General features: G+C 44.2%; 2 protein-coding genes across 5 annotated transcripts in view; one reads left to right on the top strand and one right to left on the bottom strand.

Annotated features, from left to right (window-relative positions):
* LOC134504489 (coagulation factor IX-like) overlaps positions 1–21,417 on the bottom strand; it is a 164,366-nt gene that overhangs the window by 117,095 nt on the left and 25,854 nt on the right. The window lies entirely within an intron of this gene.
* Positions 1–21,417, top strand: part of MCF2 (MCF.2 cell line derived transforming sequence) — a 44,565-nt gene that overhangs the window by 8,826 nt on the left and 14,322 nt on the right. For 3 of the 4 annotated variants that reach the window (XR_010068650.1, XM_063313733.1, XM_063313732.1), the window contains exons 4-19: positions 1,888–1,978; positions 7,154–7,273; positions 8,184–8,300; positions 9,581–9,734; positions 10,720–10,840; positions 12,203–12,317; positions 12,751–12,870; positions 13,611–13,802; positions 13,959–14,150; positions 15,138–15,309; positions 18,148–18,236; positions 19,123–19,211; positions 19,506–19,572; positions 20,577–20,692; positions 20,801–20,870; positions 21,064–21,156. Coding sequence is in view for 3 of the 4 variants with exons in the window: in XM_063313733.1 (XP_063169803.1) it covers positions 1,888–1,978; positions 7,154–7,273; positions 8,184–8,300; positions 9,581–9,734; positions 10,720–10,840; positions 12,203–12,317; positions 12,751–12,870; positions 13,611–13,802; positions 13,959–14,150; positions 15,138–15,309; positions 18,148–18,236; positions 19,123–19,211; positions 19,506–19,572; positions 20,577–20,692; positions 20,801–20,870; positions 21,064–21,156 (1,918 nt within the window). In the remaining variant the exon portion in view is untranslated. Of the gene's footprint in view, positions 1–1,887; positions 1,979–3,393; positions 3,576–7,153; positions 7,274–8,183; positions 8,301–9,580; positions 9,735–10,719; positions 10,841–12,202; positions 12,318–12,750; positions 12,871–13,610; positions 13,803–13,958; positions 14,151–15,137; positions 15,310–18,147; positions 18,237–19,122; positions 19,212–19,505; positions 19,573–20,576; positions 20,693–20,800; positions 20,871–21,063; positions 21,157–21,417 lie in introns of those variants that run through there. The other variant, XM_063313734.1, reaches the window with a different exon arrangement.

The raw sequence follows: 21,417 nt of genomic DNA, 5'->3' as shown, positions 1-21,417 counted from the left end.
TGGTCTGGGTACATCTTCCAAACGTGGCGATGTCCCCCAGGAAAGGATATCTCATCTTGCTGAATAGGCTTGAGGCCCGATTCATTTTCTCTGTGTAGTTCTCAGTCACAATTTTCCCACCTAACCTACCTAGCAAGGTAGCTGTGAAGTTAAACAGGAGGAGGGTGGTGTAATGGTCTTGGGAATGACCTTGGGAGACAGGAGGAAGTCCGCAGACTGGGCAATGGTGGGAGAAAAGGCAGCTGAGCCCCCAGAACCAACGGGGGCGTGGCGAACGTCTTGGAAGGGACCCCCCCTCCCAGTTTCTTGGGTTGCAAAGGTGAGGGGCAAGAGATGCAACTTCAGACTTGCAAGGTTGATGTCAGCCTTGCGAGGTAGTCCAGAGAAGAAGCATGCTCAAATGAACCATTGCTACTTTATCGTAAGGTTACATTAACAGAATCTTGCAAGTCTGAAGGTGCATCTCTCCCCCCTCGCCTCTACAGCCCAAGAAACTGAGAGGGGGGTCCCTTCCAAGACATTCACCATGCCCCCGTCCCTTCTGCGGGCCCAGCTGCCTCTTCTCCAACCACTGTTGCCCAGTCTGCGGCTCTTCCCTCTGTCTCCCCAGGTCATTTCCATGTATAGGTGGAGGGTGTGTTCCATCACAAGCAACTTGGATGCAACAGGAAAGTTTTTGCATTCGGTGGTCATAAATTGCAGTCTTGAACAAGCAGACAACACATTTTAAAGGTTGCAGCAGAGGGGCAGCTATGCCAGAGGCCAAGTTGGCATGCAGACGATCTCAGATTTGTGCTTGTCCATCCGTTCTGCTTTTGACATTCCACGTGACTCTTACAGCAACCTGGACATTTTTCTGTAGAGAATAGGTTTGCCTGATTCAGAAGATTCAGTGATAAAAGGCCATTCCTTAACCCAGCCCCTAATGTAACAGAGTTTGCCTCACCAGGTGCACTGAGGTCTAGAAACTTGGCAAGGAAGGTCGTCATTGAAAAACAAAACTCAGGATTGTGTTTATCCACCTGAGAATTAAAGAGAATGCAACAAAAGGCACAGAATTCTGACGGTGAAGCGGCAGCAGGTGTTTTGATCATTAATTTATTTAGCCAATGTGTTAGTAATTAAAAAAAAATGCACACATTGTGTGTTTAATTTGCATGGGTCTGAAACATAAACAATGTGTCAGCACAAAGTTAGGAAAAGCCCAGCTTATTCCAAGGGAACAAACACCCAACATATCTAGAAAGTAATTTCACAGTCCTGATATATCAAATATAGAAATTACATGCTCAAGGGCCAAATTTAAGAGCCTTGTATCTTTTCTTCCCAAGTAATTAATTGAAAAAGGAAAGTTCAGTTTGTGTTTTGAGATTATAAGTTTCATCAATCACCGGTAGGGATTTTTCCTCCAGACCAAGACTGGAATCCCAGATGTCAGTATTTTTTAATTTATGTATGACTTTTTAACGGCCGGAGAAGAAATGTTCTCTAGGGCAATTACTTGAAAAGGCTTCAAGAAAAAAAACAGGTTTTTAAAAATTGCTTGGAAGTGAGTAAACTTAGTCTTCTGCCCTTAGAGCGGTGTCTCTCAACCTCAACTACTTTCAGATGGGTGGACTTCATCTCCCAGAATTCCCCAGCCAGCATGGCCATTGATGAGAATTCTGGGAGTTGAAGTTCACACACCTGGAAGTTGCCAAGGTTGGGAATCACTGCTTTAGGATTCTATTGCAATGAAAATGCTGTTTGCCCCCGAAGTAGGTTTTTTTTTTTTTAATGAAGAAAAAAAAAAAGGTGGCCCGTTCTGATTTTGCATTTCAGGGTGAATTGGATCCCTGCAGTGTTACCTCTGTGCTATCAACCCTTTTTTCCCCCCTTACGTTCTAGCCATCATGGACCGGACAGCAAATTTATCCTCATTCTGGACAGAAGGTTAGATACATGGACGTCAGTCAAGATGGCTCTCCAAAGAATAGCAGTAAGTCCTAAGTATAACCAGTTGCCACTTTCCAAGCTTTGGATGAAAGAGGGGGTCTCCCCCCATTTTGTATTGCCACATTTTAAACTGGAGAAGCTACAGACTGAACCTGGCTTCTGTAGTTCTTACTCTCAGGTTGAGTTGGAAGAGTTAGTAGTAGAGTAACTCATAGATATTTTGAAAAAAAAAAAACAAGTTTAGTGCAAAATCTTAACTCTACAGCAGGGCTACTGCTCAAGAGCAAAGCAGGAAGTGGCTGAGATTTTGGGACCAGGGCCAATAAAATAAAATGGGCCCAACGATGTGGGCCACATCTCTCAAATGATTCCAAAATGGGTTGAGCCATGTTAGATTGCTATTTGCAATCAGAAGCTTGATGCAACGCATGGATAGATCTCTGATGAGTCTCCAAGGATGCAACGGTAGTGGAGCAAGAAAGGACGCTGTGGGGTGGGTGGAAAACAAGGACCACATTTTCATTTTCTTGTGCTTTTTAATAGTGCCTCAATCTCCCAAAAGTGGGTAGCAAATGTGACCTTTTCAAGGGCATGGAGACAAATGCTAGATCCTGTTAATAAGAACTGCGGATCAGAGACTCTCAAGGGCACAGGAACCCAGATAGGTTGAAAAGTTGGCCGCCCTAAAGATCGGGCACCTCTTTAAGGATGGACAAAGCATCACAAATGATCAAATGCAGTTCAAGATGAATGCCAGTTCACTTCTGGACTGAATTCAAGAGGATTGTTGTGGCTGGCAAAAGACCTACCCCTTCTCTCCTAGGAATTCTTTTTTCCCATCTCCAGCTGTTTACTCCAAATTCTTCCAATCAACCACAGCTGCTGCCTACTTCCTCCTCCTCCTCCTCCTCCTCCTCCTCCTCCTCCTTCCATGGCTATATTTGAAGTTGCCAAATGATCTCTCATGCAGTTCTGTGCCCCCCTCCAAAAAATGCCGTAACTAGTAGCCACCAGCCATCAATGGCGTGTGCTTTTTACCAGTCCAGAAAACATTCAGAAGGGGGTATTTTTCCAATTCTGGAGAGGAGGCTTCTAGAGCTATAATAATGCTCTGAACCTGGTTAGCTTCTGGGAGCAAAACACTGTCCAGAGAGAAAAGGGACCTCGGAACTTCTGCATTCCACCTTAAAAATACACAGCTGTTCTTGGCCACCAAGTGTCTCTCTTTCTCTCCCTCTCTGGTTTTTTTTTCCCCCTGCCTTTTTTTGTCCTCTCTTTTACCGGTAGCTCTGCCAACAGCCATTCCTCTTTTCTTGGCACATATGCTGGCTCTGCTTTAGCCAGTCTAAGGGATCGGATTATCCCTGGGCAGTTTTGAATTGAAGAGCAGCAGATTATGGGAATAGGTCTCCTCGGGTGAAATCCTAGGAAGCCGGGTGGTTGCCCTGGGCTGCCGGTGCAGGAGCCAAGGGGAAGAGCCGGCTTGTTTCTGGGAGACCGGATGCCCAGGCTCCACTTCCAGCAATGCCGCATTGACCCCCGGGCAAGATAGGTCCACCCGCCACAGTACGTGGGCTGCTGTGGGGGAGATGGCTGAGGCAGGTCCTCCAGGAGGCATGATGTGGTGCCGAAGAAATGCGGTAAGCCTGCAGGCTTTTAAAAATATATATATTATTATTATTATTTTGCAAAGCAGATTTGAAGCCCAAGGGCTGCCTTGATGCAGCTGCAGGAATCCTGGCTGGGCATCTTCCAGGACAAAAGGCTGGATGTGGTACTTAGAAAGCAGGCGGGAAGGGGCCAATAGCAAAGGCTCCTCCAAGCTGGCCTTTTTTCGCCTCCTAATTATTCAAATGCTTGTCAGTGCTGATATAGTGAGGTTGGCATCCAAGTTTGAACATGGCATGTTGGAAATATTTCTCTCTCTCTCCCTTTCTTGTTCCTCCTTTTATTCTTGATCGCCTGCAAAACATGGATGCGTTTGGAATCTTTTTACTGTGTGTGCGTGTATTATTTGTGTGTATGTGTATATATATATATATATATATATATATATATATATATATATATATAATACATATATATATATATATATATATATATACATATACATATACATATACATATATATATATAATACATATATATCCTCAGTCCTTGAATGGTGATGGAGATAAATGGCTCAGAAATGCTTCCTCCTTTTCAAGGCCTTCTGGGGGGAGGAGGGAAGAGTCCTTTAAAAACCAGGCCAGGCTTTTTAAGCTGCTAAAATAGGAGGTTGCCTATAATATGTTCCAATTGGGTTTATTATGTACTAGGAATAAACCTAATTTTTCTGTGGGTTTTTTTTTCCCCCATGCTTGAAGAAATTGGTTTCTCGAAGGAAGGAAGGAAGGAAGGAAGGAAGGAAGGAAGGAAGGAAGGAAAGAAAGAAAGAAAGAAAGAAAAAATGATTTTGGAGGCTGCTTTTGAAAATTTTGTTTAGCCTGCACTGAGGTGTGCTTATGTAGAAGTGAAACTGGTACTGTACTGAATTCTCTTTGGCTCTCAGGCCCATCTCCATCTTGCAAAGAAAAAGAAGGGAGGGGGAGAGAGAAAGAAAGGCAGGCAGGCAGGCAAGAAAAAGGAAGGGAGGGAGGGAGGGGGGAAGAAAGAGAGAGAAAGGAAGGAAGGAAGGAAGGAAGGGAGAGAGAGAGAGAGAGAGAGAGAGAAAGAAAGAAAGAAAAAAAGAAAGAGAAAGAAAGAAAGAAAGAAAGAAAGAAAGAAAGAAAGAATAATTACTGATGAAGGCAGCTGGCTGAGTTTGCCTGTTTTCTCCCATGCTGCAAGCGACTGAAAGAGCCAACTGGCAGAATTCCCACTGGCTGAAATTGGACACGTTGGCAATTCATTTGCATTCATTCATTATTTTAGGCCTCCTTAAAAATAGCCCTCGGGAGTGTGGTGCGTTTGGGGGGCGAGATGGGGCTGGCGGTGCACGGCCAGTGAGCGAGATCACGTGCTGCTGGAATGCCTACCTACCAAACTCCCTTTCTCACCACAGTCGGTACAATACATTCTAATGCCGTGTATCATCGACGAATTATGAATTGATAATTCACAGGCGAGCTTGGAGCACTCTAATTTCCCCATGCAGGTTTAATTGAGTTTCTCTGAATGTATGTATGTATGTATTTATGGCTTTATTTTAAAAGTTTGTAGATCATTTTCAGACCATCAAAAGGAGTGCTACAGAGCCTCTCACCATTTGGCGTTGGTACCATGGACAACCCCTTGCATCACATGAGCGGTTGCAGGTACCAGATAGCTAAGTGGTCCAGGCATGGTGTGCTGATGAATCAAGGTGATCCAGAACTGTGTCATGGGCGCCTTCCTAACTCCCATCATCCTCAGCCGCCACAGCCACGTCTGCCCATACCCGGTGCATAACTTTGGCAGCCTAAAACTGCATCTAAATTCTCATGAGCAAGGTTTCTTGAGAAGAGACAGAGGGGGTTACAGGAATCCCAGCGACTGAATCCTTTCTCCTTTAGAACCAGTGTGGCTTTGTCCATTAGCTTGGGCGCATTTAATTTTTGTTCTAAAAGCCTGGCTGTGGCTCATCAAGAAGATGAGTCTTGGTCTTGAGAACCTTGCAGCTGGCTGGAATGGTCTCCTGAATCAGTCTGGTTGGGGAGGATGGCAGCCGCTGACCCACATAATCTGGAAGGCATCAGGTATGATGGGACAAGAGATTGGGCTTTGCAGATGAGGGTTTTAAAACCCTGCAGTACCAAATCAGTTGAGTTCTCAGTCTAGCCTTCCTCATAGGGTTGTTGTGAAGGTTGAACAGCATAATTCCCCCTTGCAGAAAAGGCTAGGATGGGCATGCAGTAGGTATTGTGAGTATAGCACTGAATCTTTAGCACTTTGCACTGCAAAGGAGCCCCAAGGGATGTAGCAGAGTTTCTCAACCTTGGCAACTTTAAGATGCGTGGACTTCAACTCCCAGAATTCCCCAGCCAGCATCTTAAAGCTGCTGAGGTTGAGAAATACTGGATGTAGCTCTCTCTTCTGCTCCTGGGCAGGACTGGATTTCAAGTTGCAATTATGTCTTTGGGCATGGAAGAGACCAGTCAGTGGTGGGTAAAGAGCATCTAAAAAAAAAAGTGTCTGTATCAAGATCCGGTTGATTATTGTAGCCTGATTAAGCTTGGAAAAATGGCAGATGGGTGGCTGCCGGGAGCATTTGCTACACCCCAAAAGCATGTGGCAGACCATCACTGCTGATTCCCTCGAGAGAGGGCCCAAGAAGTAGAGTTTGGGGCAGGAAAAGTTATCCTGAATTCCAAATCATTCTTTCTACTGCCTGTTAATTTCTAGATGCAATTCAGTATGACGGTTCTTGTCTTTTTAAAAGGGATACACTGCCTGGGAAGAGGCACTTTTAAAACTTTTTCTTCCCCATGGGGTTCTGCTGATCCACTTTGGAGTGAGAGGACGGTCCTCCAGAGGTTGTTGAACTACAACTCCCATCATCTGCTATCACTGAATGTGCTGGCTGGGGCTATTGGGAGTTGTGGTTTGGCCACATCTGGTGGGTTGATTGGTTCCACACCGTTATTTGCATGTTCCACTAACCCAGGAGTAGATTTCTTGCATCTTGGGAAAAACAGGGGACTTTGTTCATCCTTGTTCTTGCCTTTTCTGTTCACTGTCAACGCAGCCTGCGGGATCAAAGTGGCGTTCCACAAACAGTACGGAAGTAAAACATTGCTAGAAAGCAGAATTCAAACAACAGATGAGTCAAACAGTGTTTTGTTTCATTACAGAAGGGCTGAAATATTTAGGCCCAGCAGGCGAAAGGAAAAAAGTGTGTTTCCGTCTGGATTTCAGGTGTGAGATCCCACACTGGGGTACAATATCAATTGCAAATGGTGTGAAACTTTAATTCGTGATCATTAGCATCCCTTTGCAAAAGTGCTCACGAGAGGGACAAAGCCAGCGTTTAAAACCTTGCTGGGAAAAAAAAGTTTTCTTAAGTTTTTTTTCTATGTCTCAATCACCAGCCTTTCACTGTGTCCTGCAGAAAAGTCATTGGTGGCTAAGAATTAAAGGACAGGACGATGCTGCTAGTTTGTGAAAACATTTGTTCCGATGGTAGAAAATTCCCTCTGTATTTGGGATTTGGCTATTATGGGGAAGAATAACATTAATTTGTCTTCATTTCTAATTCCAGACCTCTTTTCCTGGCAGTCTCCACCTCGTGATGGTTCTGCGCCCCACCGGGTTTTTTCAGCGCACTTTTACCGACATTGGCTTCCGGTTTCGCCAGGAGGATTTCCTTCTCAAACTGCCGGTAAGACCCCTGTTGCTTTGAAGTGCATTAATGCTGCAACTTTGGAATTCGGTGACTTTAATCTATGCAAGGTGGGGGGTCTTAGGGCTATTTCTGATCATGCCATTTTTAATTGTGATGGATGCAGTAAAGGTGGAGGCTATGTGCAATATTTTCAAGGACAGATGTTGCTCCCCCTGCACTTCATTCAGCATTATGCATATGAATTGTATGAAGCTTGAGACGTCCTTAGCCAAAGATGTCTTCTCTTGCACAAGAGAAAGAGGAAGGAAACAGAAGCAGAATTTAGTTACGATCCTTTCTGTGGCTGAGACTGCCACACCTCAGGGCCTTGATGGAAACAGAATTGGAGCCTGGTTTGTAATGTGTGAGCTTATAGCTCAAACTTTGCCAGCTCAGTGATTTCTTTTGAATTTTCTGATTGATGATGACTATGTGCCATCAAGTCAGTGTTGACTCTTGCGGTTGCTTAGATAAACCTCCATGATGATCTGTCCTTCAGTTCTTCCAACAATGCACTCAGCACTTCTGTAACTGAGTCCATCCACCTTGCTGCTGCTTGTCCTCTTCTCTTTCCTTCCCCCTTTCCCAGCATCAGAGCCTTCTCCAGAGAGCTAGGTCTTTGCCTCATGTGTGCAAAGTAGGACAATATGAGCCTGGCCATTTGGCCTTGTGTGAGAAATCTGGGTTGATTTGTTTGAAGAGCCATTGGTCTGTTTTCCTGGCTGTCCACAGTATTCTCAGGAGTCTTCTCCAACACCAAAGTTGAAAATGTCAATACTCTTCCTTTCCTGCTTCTTCAAAGTCCAACTTTCGCTTCCATAGAGGGTCACAGGGAATAACATGGGAAAATGGACTTCATTAGAACAAGCAACAGTGATTGCCTTTTCTCCTCCCTCCCCCACTTTAGGTTGTAATGCTGAGCTCAGTCAGTGAGTTATTGACATACATCGATGAAAAACAGTTGACACCTGAATTCGGAGGCACTTTGGAGTACTGCCACAGTGAATGGGTCATCTTCAGGACGGTACATCATCCCTTTTTAGTCTATGATGTTAATATTTCTTTACCAACATCCTGGGTTTATGAGTTTACCCTCTGAGACAGCTGTGTCCGCTCCTGGGTGGGATTGAAGGATGTGACCAAACTCTGTGTGTATAAAAATGTGCCTCTCTTTTTTTAAAAAGTAGATTAGAATAGATTAGATTAGATTAGATCAACAGATATTTTAGAATTTCATGCTGATTTCATTTGTTGGCCTTTTTAATCTGAGTTTCTTCCTTCCATTTTTGCTAGTGATTTCATGACTAAGATGTTGAACTAGGATCAAGAGAGACCTGAGTTCAGATCAAGCTTGGAAGCTCAACAGGGTGGGATTAACATGAAGATGGGGTATTCTCTGTGCCATCTTGGGTTCCCTGTGGAAATGCATGATATAAATTGAATGAAATAAGCCTAATATGAATCTCTCTGGGGAGGACACGTCTTCCTTGTAAACACTTTTTTTTTCTTATCTCTTTCATTTGATTTTAACCTGCTGTGGTCAGTCTACCCTTGGCAGGTTAAAATCACCAGTAATTAATAAAGAAGCATCCATGTTATAATCAAAGCAAACAGTCCAAAAGAACCTCAAAAATGTAGGTTCGAACAAAAACCAAGAAAAACACCAAGGAGAAAAAAAAACAATTTAGGTGACTGCATTCAGTTGTCCACAGCCTTCTTGAGCAGTTCGGTTTTTAATATCTCCTAAAATCTAACTGGTGGAGGTGGTATTTATCAAGGTAGTCCTGCCTACTTATCAGATAAGAAATGTTCCTTATTGTCTGGAAACCAAAATCCTTTGGGACTTGAGGGGAAGATGCCAGGATTTGAACTTGCTCTCACATCAGGTGTTCTTTCGCTCTTAGCTGCATCCCAAGAAACTTTCTGGAAACAGGGAGTCCCATCAGAAATCTAACCCAAAGAGCTGTATTTATTTATTAAATTTCTATGCCACCCAACTCCCAATGACTCTGGGCATCTCACAAGTAACAAATGTTTCTAAAAAAAATCCAGTCAGAAACAAAAATAACGAATAAAAGATCACAAAGACATCAGGAACTAGGCAAGGATTAAAAAGAAGAAGAAGACGCAGACCTACACAATCCAAGGGGCTTCACTCCTCACCCTTGCTAAAGGCCTGGGAGAAGGGCCAGGTCTTTGAGCCCCTTCGAACCACCAGTAGGGTGGGGAGCCATTGGGATCTCAGGGGGAACCTCATTCGATTTTACTGAATAAATGCCTAAACCAGAAATGTTTGCTTGCTAGGCGATAGAAAGCTTTGCACTCACAGTGAAGGAAACGGCTCAGATGCTGCAGTCTTTTGGCATGGAGTTGGCTGAAACTCAACTCCCGGATGAAACATATTCCATTGAGCACATCCTGGCCCTGCGGACAGAGAAATACTATCAGCTAAAGGCAAGTTGAAAGACATGGTACCCATTTCCTTGCTTCCCTTGTGTTGCTGTATTAAATTCACCAGCCTCAGTCATGAGTTCAGTTCATAAGTCATGGTAAACCCTGGCTCTCTTAACCCTAGTTTGTTGAGTGAGGCTGGGGGAGTTGGGCTTTCAGAACATGCCAACCCATAAAGCATGGTTTACCAAATGTAATGGCAGGGTTTCCACATCCTGCAAAAGCAAAACCATAGTTTACTGGCTGAAAGCCACCAAGTTGGATGTTCAGAAGAAGACAAGGAGGAAAATATCTGGCAGGTCCCTTGCAATAATTCTTCAGAGCAATTCCTAGAATCTGTGAGCTGAAAGGGCACCTGCCACCTTCAAGGAAATCTGCTCCACAGTTTAAAGTATTCTAATATTTAATCAAAAGTGCCATTCTTGATAAACTGGGTCAGTGTGGATCTTTGGCAACAGAGGACAAGTGTTACCTCATCATTCCATGTTAATATCCTTTCAGACATATACCCAAGTCCAACTTTCATGGGATCTTCACCTCTAACCCCTTCAATACCTTTATGAACCTCTTCTAGAGACCACCCAGTTGTTTTAATACTATTCTGATTGATCTAAACAATGAAGCCTGTGCTTTTTAAGATGTCTTGAATTGGATGTGAGCTTCTCTTAAATGATCTATTTATTTTATTGACATCCTCAAGATAAACGTCCCTTGCAGAATCCACAAAGATTAGAAGGTCCCTCCCTGTGAGAAGCTTACAAGCTATGCATCAAGGGTAGGAGAATAGAGCAAAGGAGAGGAAACATGAGCAAGGGATGAATCCAAAGAAGTTGGATCTGTTTAGGTTGTGTTCCCACAGGAAGAGGTGATGTTTGAGCAGTCTGTTTTGTCATGAAATCTGTCAGAAGTGGCCTAGCTGTCCCTCATAGAACAAACATCATGGTGGTTGGGGACATCTGGATCAGAACAGCTTTGCTATCTCTTGCAGGAAGACATCACCACAGTAACCAAAGAAGGGAAGATGTTGCTGTGTAGTTTAGAAGATCCAGACCTGGAAGATCTGGGAAAGGAGCATCAACAAGAGAGATCAGGCGACTGGGAGACTGTTCATCGGTGGGTGTCATGAGCCTGAAGCTCAGTTTTAGGCTGGGTAACTAGAAATTCAGGCAGAGCCTCCCAAAGCAATGTTCAGGTGAACATTGTCTGACCCAGAGAAGTCATTTTTAGGAGATATAATCTGCCACAGAAGACTAAGGCGAGCATGTGCTAAAAGAGGCTTAAACACTCTTGAATTCATAGGTCCCTGTAAATGGCCAAGAGTAAAGATTTCATGGCCCTTCTCTGCTGACAAAAGATTCGTTCTTGTTCTCACCATGCCTTCCTGGCCTCTGTCCAGTTTGTGTTTGTTAAGTTAAGGCTAGGAGCCAAGCATGGCCGTGCAGTTCAGCTCCTTCAAACACCAAGTAAAAGGATCTAGAATAATAGGTGAACTGTGGAGTGGTAGGTGGGTGATCTTTGCTGGAGATCCGGGAAAGAGATGGGCCAGAAATAATGGAAAATACCACTTCTTTGCTTCTTCTTAATATAAGGGGGTGTACTGTAAATGATGTCAGGTACTCGACTCATGTAACACCACTGCTACGTGAGCTGGATTGGTTGCTGGTGTGCTTCTGGGTGCAATTCAAGGTGCTGGTTGTCATCTTTAAAGCACTCCATGGCTTGGGGCCTGGTTACCTAAAGGACTGCCTTCTCCCAGTTGTTTCTGCCTGTCCAATTCGATCTAGCAGGGTGGGTATGCTGCGGGTCCCATCAGCCAGGGAGTGTCGGTTGGTGGGAACTAGAAGGTGTGCCTTCTCCTCCATAGTGCCTGCCCTCTGGAACATCCTCCCTCCAGAAATTAGGATGTCCCTGACCCTGCTGGCCTTTCATAAGGCCGTGAAGACCTGGTTTTGTGCCCGGGCCAGGGGCCTCGAGCGTGTGGATGGTCCCGTCTCTTGGTTGTATTAACATCCATGCATTGCTCACTTGGCAGCCATATATATTTATTTTGTATTTATTTTATATTTTAACTGTTTTAATTGTAATTGTTTTAATTGTTTTATAGTTTTATTGTTGTAAGCTGCCCAGAGTCACTTGCTGAGATGGACGGCTTTAGAAATCAAATCAAATCAAATCAAATCAACATGGCTGTTATTTTAGCAGTTTTCTATGAACCAGCAGTTCTGCCCAGATTCTTGTAAAACTTTAGATAAATTGTCAAACTGTTTTCACTTAAGAGGGCCATAAATCTCAAGGCTATGTCATCTCAAAGCTGGTTGATATCAAGGCCAAGCTGGACTCTCTGGATGGGTTCCATGCTAGATTTAGCTGTGAGTAAATCCCTTTGAGTCCTCTGGGTAGATACAGGACAGAAGGCACTGAGGAACAGGCACAGATCCACCAAGTGACTGACTTTGTTTGCTCCTGCGAGGGAAGTTTACTCACCCAACTCCACGAGATGGAAATAGCTTTTGATGGATTCTGGGAGAAACATCAGCTGAAGATGGAGCAGTATCTACAGCTGTGGAAATTTGAGCAACATTTTCAAGAGGTGAGAAGAACGAGAAGCGACCTTGGCCTTTCTAAGAAGTTCCGTGGGATAGTTTCTAATGATTCCGCAGAGAGGACGAGAGAAATTAGCTTTCTAGCTAGTTTTCATATGGGGGGGGCACATTTTAAAAATGAATTATTTTGGCACTGGAAGATGGCAAGGGGCCCAGTGATAACCCAGTGGGGTGGGTCCAAATTTTTTGCCTTTCCCCCCTCCCTCCTCTTTTTCTTTCTTTTTTAGATGATAATGATGAAAAGAGACATAGGATGGAGGTGGGAGGCACTAGATCTCACCAAAACGAAAAGGGGAAGAAGGATCTGGGTTCTCAAGCAGCGTCAGAGCCACAGGCTGCTTGTGCCTGTTCTAAATAAATTATGCCACCCTCTGTTTTTGTTTTTGTTTTCCTTTGAAAGAAAAGATTCTCTCTTTTCAGCTCAGTAAAGCCCTGGAATTCTTAACGGCCCAGCAACGGGAATTGTCGGACACTGGAGAAAATATCTCTCAAGTGAAGCAAAGGCTTTCTGAGCTGGATAACTTGGAGAAAACAGCACAGGTGAATCCCATCGCCATGGAAAACAGACCTCTGAATCTGGTCCAGCCTCTCCCTGCGGTTGACAAAGGATGCTCTTTGCTTAGTATTATCTTAGGAGTCCCCAAAAGTTGGGAGAGGGGTATTCTGGAGTGCAAGTGGAGAGGGCCAGTGGGAGGTGGATTTTCATGAACTTGGTGGGAATCCTATTTTAAAGGGTTAAGCTAATCTTCTGGACCTCATTTAGTTTTCTTCTGGGGGAAAAATGATCCATTCATTTTGGATGATTTGACTGGAAACACATTTAGCCAATCCTGGTGGATCTCAGAAGCTCTGCAGGGTCCAACCTGGTTGGCACTTGAACTGGAGACCACTGGACAATCTCAGAGCAGTTGGCTTCACTGGGAAGTTGGAAAAACTGTCCCAGGGAAAGATAGTGACAAACCTCTTCGGTCTTGTGGCCAAGAAACTGCGGGTCTAGGAATTGAATTTGACTCCTGGGAATTTGACAGGGCAATCTTGGGAAGGTCCAACTGCCCCAGTAGAGCAGTTTGGAGACCACATTGCAACCTTCAGGCAAAACGCCATCCAAAGGTTAAAGCAATCTGTGTTCAGATGGAGAGAATGAAGGTTGCAAAGTCTTACAGCATGAGAGGTGACAGAAATGGAATCGGGAAAGGAAGAGTTGAAAGTTATGGGAAGTAACACTACCTCATGATTTTGACATAACTCTATCCCATTTTTCCCCCCTTGGACTTCAAAAGGATTTAACAGGAAAGGCTCAAGTGGTGATTCTTCACGGACACCAGCTGGCTGCCAACCACCATTATGCCCTCAACTTGATTTGCCAACAGTGCAATGAATTGCGCCACCATTCTGACATCTTGTTGGAGGAAATCAAAAGGAAACACAACAGGCTCCAGCAAACATTGGACCTCCTCACCTCTCTGCAGCAGGTAGTCCGACAAAGTAGATACACGAAGACATTGCTTCAACCATCCTTGTCTTCCTCAGTAGGAGAGGGTGGAGTTGCAGATAGAGAAGTGATCATGGCTTGGGGGTTTCTGATTCTACTTGTGGACCTTGTTTATCCATCTTGCCTCTCTTGCCAGGCCATGGAATGCTGTGATGAAGGTGTGTATCTTCTAGCCAACCAGCCGCTGGATAAATGCCAGTCCCGGGAAGGTGCTCAGAAAGCTCTCCAGGACATAGAGAAGTTTCTTGAGAACAATTCACTGCATTTAACCATAGACCCCCAAGCTCTGTCCTCTAACGTTCATCTCATCTTAACGCCGGAGCTCAAGGTACGTGTAAGAGGATTCTCAGACTGGTAACATGGTCAGTAACTGTTACATAAATGAAATGCAGGTGCAGGCTGGCTGGCTGCCTTCTCTGGAGAAATTAGCATCCTCAGGTTAGACTGAAAGCACCCAACTCTTGGTGAAAGACCCAACCAGTTGAAGATTCCAAGGATGTTGAACTTGTTCGCCTTGATATGAGGTCATGGTAGCCCCACAGGGAGCAACTTCAACATTTTTGTATCTCAGGTCCACTTTAGACAAATCTCAGTTGCATCTTGGTGACCAAAAGAGAGGAAAACAGCCCCTTCCCCAGAACTGAAGCCAGGGGTGGAACAACTCAAAAAGCAGAGAACAGGTGTCACATTTTGAAGGCTCATTTTAAACCCCCTGCTTTCTCTGGGGGTCCTCCGGGCCTCCTGGCTTCCCATTTGTGGCTCCCCAGCCCCCTAGTACTGTGTCAATGAAGTTGGGGGGGCAAATAGGCCACGTTCAACCATTTCAAATAGCATTTTGAGTTTGAGAGGGGGCTGAGGGTGTCCCCTTGCCCCTCAGAGCTATCCAGCTCATATGCCAACTCTTCAACCCCTAAATAAGCCCAGATGGGCTGAAAAACCTTCAACATGCCCCTGTCCCAGCATCCCCAGATGGTCTTCTGTGACCTTCCAGGGAGTCAGGAAGCCCCCACCCATTCAGATGTTGCCCAGTTTTGCTTTATCTAACTCACATAGCCCATTCTGCTATCCATTGGTGAAGCAGGAGAAACTCATCTCCCAAACGTTCAGGATAGCTACTTCAAACCAGAGAAAAGTTAATGGTGGAAGGCACGTATTGGTCAACACCTGTGATGTCAACAACTCCTGTGGTTTGGAAAGACGGGTCAACTGCCTTGCTTGCAAGCAGCCTTCAACTACCCAGGAACTGGGCCTAATGAAATGTGGAAAACAGTTGTGATTGTTGCTTATAAGATTCTTATTTTGGGGGGATCCACAGGCCCGGATACAGATGGTCCAGATCAAGCTGGAGAACGTGCGCAGTATGTTTGAGAACCGACAGGCTTGCTTCAGAAAGCTTGCGGACAAGCAAGCACGCCCGGTGCAGCTTGTAGCCCCACGGCCAGAATGCCCACCCCGGTCTAAATCTCCGCTGTTTTCCCCCAAACATGGTAACATGCATTTGAGTTCCATCATCCAGAAATATTCATGAGTGAGCCTTGGGGATATAGGAATGGGATTGAGGGTTGCATGTGGGAGACAGAGGGGAATCCACCCGGTGTGGTGGGCCTGTATTGGCAAGCGCCAGGGACATCACTCACCCATCTTTGCTCCTCCATTCCCCAAGCTGTTTTTGCAATAAAAAAAATACCTTAGAAGTTCTTCTGAAGCATGTTTGCTAGTGCTTCCTTCACACCACATGGAAGTGAAGTGGAAACCATGAGGAACCTGGAGACCCATCAGTCCCATTCTTGAATTCTGTGTCTTCTGCAATATTTCCACCCATTAGCCTTTCCTCCTCTCTCCCCACATCCCTGTCTCTCTCCTAATCCTGACCTAATTTGTAACTTTTTTATTTTTGCAACAGCAAAGTTTGAAGATGAGACACCATCTCTTCATATCTGTTTGCACTCCTCTGCATCTGTTTTTCTCCCTACATCTTTTGCCCATTGCTACATCCAAGGTGCTTCCTCTCTACTGTATACCTGATATTTCAGCCTTTAAATAACTGCAAAATAGATACCAATCACATTTGGATGCTGCTCCTTTTGTTCCATGAAAGGTGCTGGGTCTTTTTTATTTCATAGATATTAGATCTAGGAAAGGGAGTAGGGTGGAGTGGTGAGATCTGTTATGGCGGGACTTCCTACCTCTGTTCTGGCATTGTCCATTATACAAAATTGGCCTCAATATTTCATTGCCAAGGTGGATAATTTCATGTTAGGCTCAGCTTCTGTCCTTCTAAAAACAACCCTGTCCCAAATGAGCCATCTCCAGCCAAGGTGAAGGACCATGCTTGGTGAGGATAGTGGGCATTGTAGTCCCACATCTGGAAGCCACCAGTTTGAAAAACGTTGCTTTCCACAGAGTCCTTCCCAATGAGGTTTCTGTTGCCCAGCTAAGTAGCATCTTAGTTGATCTCCGAAGTGACAGACTTGGCTTGTACTTGGATGGGAGACCATCAGAAGACCCTAGACATAGGCAGTGGCAAATCACTTCCATCTGGTTGCCAAGAGAGCCACATGGGCCTGGTCTATGAAGTCTCAAGTCCCCCAAATCCGACTTGATCCCAAGGAGACCATTACCCTTTCATTTCTCTTCTGCGAGCTCTTGAATCCCAGCCAAAAGTTCTGTGAACAAAGCCCTGCTCCAGATTATATCTTCTCACACCTTCCTTTGGGAAAGCAAATTTCTGTAGCCCAGTGGTTAAGGCACCAGATCCAGATGCACGTGCTCCACCCTCTTCCTGATCTTCTGCAAGGGATTGATGGCTCCAGATTTCCAGTGTATTTTTTTCCTACCCCTTTAACAGTGAGGCCACAACCCCATTGTCCCAACAGCTGTTTGAAGTTAAGTGAAGTTGGTTTGCCTTTTAAGAGATGTCCTTCCACTGTTTGTAGTCACATCCTCCACATTTTGCTTGCCTTCTTATAAATTATCCATGCATAGTTGCTGTTTTTTTTCTTCCCTTCAAATGGCTGTAAATATTCTTGTGCTTGTTAATGAAGAGACCTCCCACTCTGGAAATTTCCATATTCTGGATGAGCAGAACGTGTCTCTTCTCCATGGTGCATCTCATCCATATTACCCTGAAGTCAGCTTACGTTAGGGTCAGCTTTAAAGCCCCCTTTGTAAAGTTGAATTTATTCCTGTTCACTGGGTGCATGTCCTTAATTGTCCTATTTTGGTTGGCAGCTCTCCTGCAAGATTGTCAACTCTCTTAATATTGTCTATGTAGAATATTTTCAAATCTTCAGAGTTCCTTTTGTTAGATGGGCAGCTATATAAGTTTGTTTAATCAATCAATGTCACTGCTGGCTTCTGTTGCACTTACCACTGCAGAAGAGACATTAGATTGGTTGGAAAAATGGATGGATAGATGGATGGTCATCAAGTCAGTGTTGACTCTTAGAAACCACGTAGATTTCTCCCAAGAGGTTGGATGGATGGATGGAGATCAAGAGAGAGAGAGGTGATAGAGAATAGAGAATAGTTTCAACTGGGAGACTGTCAGCATCCTAGACCAAACTAACTCCAAAAATGCTAGGGAGTTCCTGGAAGCTTGGCATTCAGACAAGTCAGCCATCAACAGGCACACAAACAACAATTACACCATTCAAAAGAGACAGTAAAAAAGCTGAAAGGGGAACACCTCCTTGCCAGCAATCAACACCCAGATAAGCAGGAATTAACACCAGGATTAACACCAGATAAACAATCAAACAGTAAACAATACTCTAATCAAGGAACTACCAACTCAGACAATCAAGCAGTAAACAACAGCCTAATCAAGGAACTACCAAGGAGAGAACAACACCCCCACCAACACAGGCAGGGCATGCCACGGTCTATGAACTGAGAGCAAGGCCCACTCCTTTGTAGCACTGATGATGTCACCTAGTTGGGTAGTAAAATGTCTGCAAGCAAACAACCAAGCTCAGAGAGCACCAAGGACTAGATGAGAGGGAGGGAGGGAGGGAGGGAGGGAGGGAGGGAGGGAGGGATTTCTGCCAAGGGGAGATATATAGAGATACATAGATATAGACACACACACACACACATACATACATATATTTGTTCGTTCATTTCAAATAGTTTGATTTTTTTTCTGGCCTTTTTATTTAAACCTTCAATTAATTCACCCCTCTTTGGGGTGACTCCCCCGCTTCTTTAAATGTTCCCCTGGGGGGGAGGGGTCGTCCTGCCCTCTTGCAGTGGCCGAAGTTACCCCCCCCCTTCACCGAAAGAGAGCAGTTGAATGAGGAATGCTCTATATTTTTATGTTCAAGGTGTGGATTTCAATTCCAGTTTGAAATTTTCCTTTGATATCTCGCTGCCTGGCAAGAAAACTTCAAGGAAATCTCAAAACTCCCGCAAGGTAGGCAACCCATTTGAAAACCAATGAAATGCCAGTGGGAGCTGCCACGACATTTTGCGGGGCGGGCTGATGATTTTGGGTGGGCTAACTAGCACGCTCCCTGCTTTTCTGTCCCACTGACACCAAACCTCCACCTGGCTGGGTTTGAGTTCTTCCTCTGCCTTTCCTCAACAAGGTTTCATGGCATTTTCCCCAATGCTGGAGTTCCACAAGCTTATTAATATTGCCCTCTTATTTGGATATGGCCCCCTTCTCAGCATTAAGAGAATGACTGTGCAGTTCATAGATATTGTTTCCCATAGACCAATCCTTAAGATGCGTTTAGGGATAAAGTATAATTTAACCACCAACAGATAAACCAAGTTAAGCCACAATCTCAGCACTACTCTTTCATCTCCTTTTCCTGGGGATGAAATAGAGCTGGGGAGAATTCCTGCTTTAAACTGATCAGGTTTTGTTATTATGTCTGAACTGGGAACTGCTGTTAAGCTAACCTGTGGTTTATACGAAGAGTCAGAACTGGAAATCACAGTTTAATCTCATTTCAACGATTGCAATTTAAACTAGTTGTGATTTTGGCCTTGATGAGATGGTAGTGAATTTAAACCAGGAAGCTTCTATTCTTCTACAGAAAGGAAATATACACCGAGTGTAGAACTGGTGCAGATTCACTATTGTTCTTTCAAAAATAGATGGTATTGGTTCCTGGTTCATCCTTCTCAATTTTTCTTTTCTTTTCTTTTCTTTTTCTGCTTTCTCTCCCACGTGCATTGTTGGTTGCAAGCCCTTAGGGGCAGGATTCTAGCACCCTGAGGGCATAACGCAAAGCCGATCTTAAAAACAAGCCAGTTGCTCAGTTGTCTCTATCTCCATATGTTCTCCCCAGATTGAAGTAGTGCACAATTATCAAGAGAAACGAAATTCCTTGCAGTACTACATTACCGAAAGTGAAGACAGCATAGACGCATTGAAAAGGTGTGTTTGTTTTTCCGTTTATCTCCTTTCCATCACGTGTGTTTGATCCGGAAAGAAAGGCTAGGTCTGGTTACTACGATCGAGCCAACTTTGAGCAAGTGCTTTTGGTCGGTTAGTTAAAATGCTTAAGAACTCTTGGTCCATGAAAAAACCCACCAACATGGCTGCAGGCATGAAGGCTAAAATCTTTTATGGCTTTTACCCAAAGCTGGATTCAGCTGCTGGTCTTGTCTGGCTGTTGGCTTGTGGAACTGTTGTGCAGACATCTGGTGATGCTCTTTGGTTTCATTCTAGCCATGTTATACATGAACTGATACAAACTGAACGAGTGTACGTTGAGGAGCTTTTTACTATTTTGATGGTGAGTATTTATTTACTTGTTTATTTTATTACGTGTATAAGGTCACCCAACCCTATGACAACTTCCTACATCTTACTGCTCTATTAAATATATCTAGCATTCCTATTCTACTTCTGTGCCCGTCCTCTGCTTCTTTTCCCATATTCCCAGATCAACTAAATGTTAATGGGACTTGGCCACCATAGAATTTATTTTTCCTTTTTTAAAATCACCTTGGGAAAAGGTCTAAAGCAGTGTGTCCAATCTGATGGGCGCCCCATCTTCATCCATACGTTGAAAGGGAACATTTGAAGTGGACAAACATTTAGCATACAGTAGATGTTTACTTGCTAGGAAGTCAAGATTGGTAGAGCAGATTCCCTGCTCCAGAACTTCTAGTTCAATGTATGGATTTGAGAAAGTTGGGCTTCCATGGAATGTGATGGCTGAACATTGATCCAGCTAGCATGGCTCCACATTCTAGCTAGCATGGCTTTGTCTCTGGGCAAACCAAAGTAATCCTCAAGGTGACGTTTTTCTGGGCAGCTGAAGAGTTACATTCTCCTTGGATTTAATGTCCTTTTCCAAAGATGACTTGACTTTGGGTTACCAAAGTCAAGATGATTTTGATTACCCAATACTGGAAACTGTCAAGCGAGAGAACAGGAATTTTAGAGAGAGGAGCCCGCTCTGCTAAGTGAGCTAAGGCTTTGCTGCATCTCAAAAGAGAGCCAGTTCAGATATTTGCTACGTGGGTGGAACAATCTGGATTATGGGTCAGTTTCTGAAGAAGCCAGCTATCAATGTGTACTTAATGTATTTGACGTAGCCAAGGAAAATTAGATCTCTTGGAATAGTTGACAGGCCCCTGGAAAAGTACTTTTGCATTAAAAGAAGTACTATTAAAATGCTACTAAGCCTGATAACCCAGCACTGAACAAGGCTGTGTGCCTAATGCTGCATTTTGGCCCATGATACTCACTGCTAAGATTGCCTGATGCTAAATTGGGTGATGCTGTTGGCAGGGGTACCGAGCTGAGATGGATAACCCTACCATGGCTTTTCTCTTACCGCCCCTTTTGAGAAGCTGCAAAGATGATCTCTTTGGAAACATGCCTGAGATTTACGACTTCCACAACAAGTAAGCTGGCATGGAAATTCTGCATTCTTCAGTTTTCCTTTGCCTTCAGAATAAATTCAGGGAACACCTATTATCCATGCTTCTTCCCTTCTTTTCCCTGTTGTGCAGTATCTTCCTCCACCATCTGGAGAGTTGCCTTGAAGCGCCAGAGAGAGTTGGATACTGTTTCTTGGAAAGGGTTTGTAAGCACCTTTTTCAGAGAGATTGTGGGTCCTCATACGCCGGGGGTGGAAATCCAGTAGATCTGGGAAGGGATCAGTGACACAACTGCTGTTTCTGCAGTTGTCTAACTCTGAAAGCTCTCTTGCAGTCTTTGAATTTAGAAAGAGATTTTTGTTTTTATGTTTTTTTATCTTTTGTCCCTTCTGCAGCGGGAGGATTTTCAGATGTATGAGAAGTACTGTCAGAATAAACCACGATCAGAATCTCTCTGGCAGCAATATGCCGAGAATCTCTTCTTTCAGGTATTTCCCCTTTCTAGAGTAGGTACAATAAAGGAAATACATTTTTACACTTAAAGGTTTCCATGTTTGAACATGCTGGGAATGTGGGTTTAGTTAGAATTAAGTTTTGTGAGCTGTGGTTTTTATTATAGTGGCTTCCCTGAGATCTTGATTGACAATGTATGGTAAGACATGACTGCTAAGATGTGACCGGTAATGCTCTGTTAAATGTGAACATGTTAGACAACAGATGCAGTATATTGTCCCTTAATTCTCCCTTTA

The sequence above is a fragment of the Candoia aspera genome, chromosome 12 (genome assembly GCF_035149785.1).
Source record: "Candoia aspera isolate rCanAsp1 chromosome 12, rCanAsp1.hap2, whole genome shotgun sequence".
Classification (NCBI taxonomy): Eukaryota; Metazoa; Chordata; class Lepidosauria; order Squamata; family Boidae; genus Candoia; species Candoia aspera.
The sequence above is the reverse complement of the archived record's forward strand: the minus strand, read 5'-3'. Positions and strand labels throughout refer to the sequence as shown.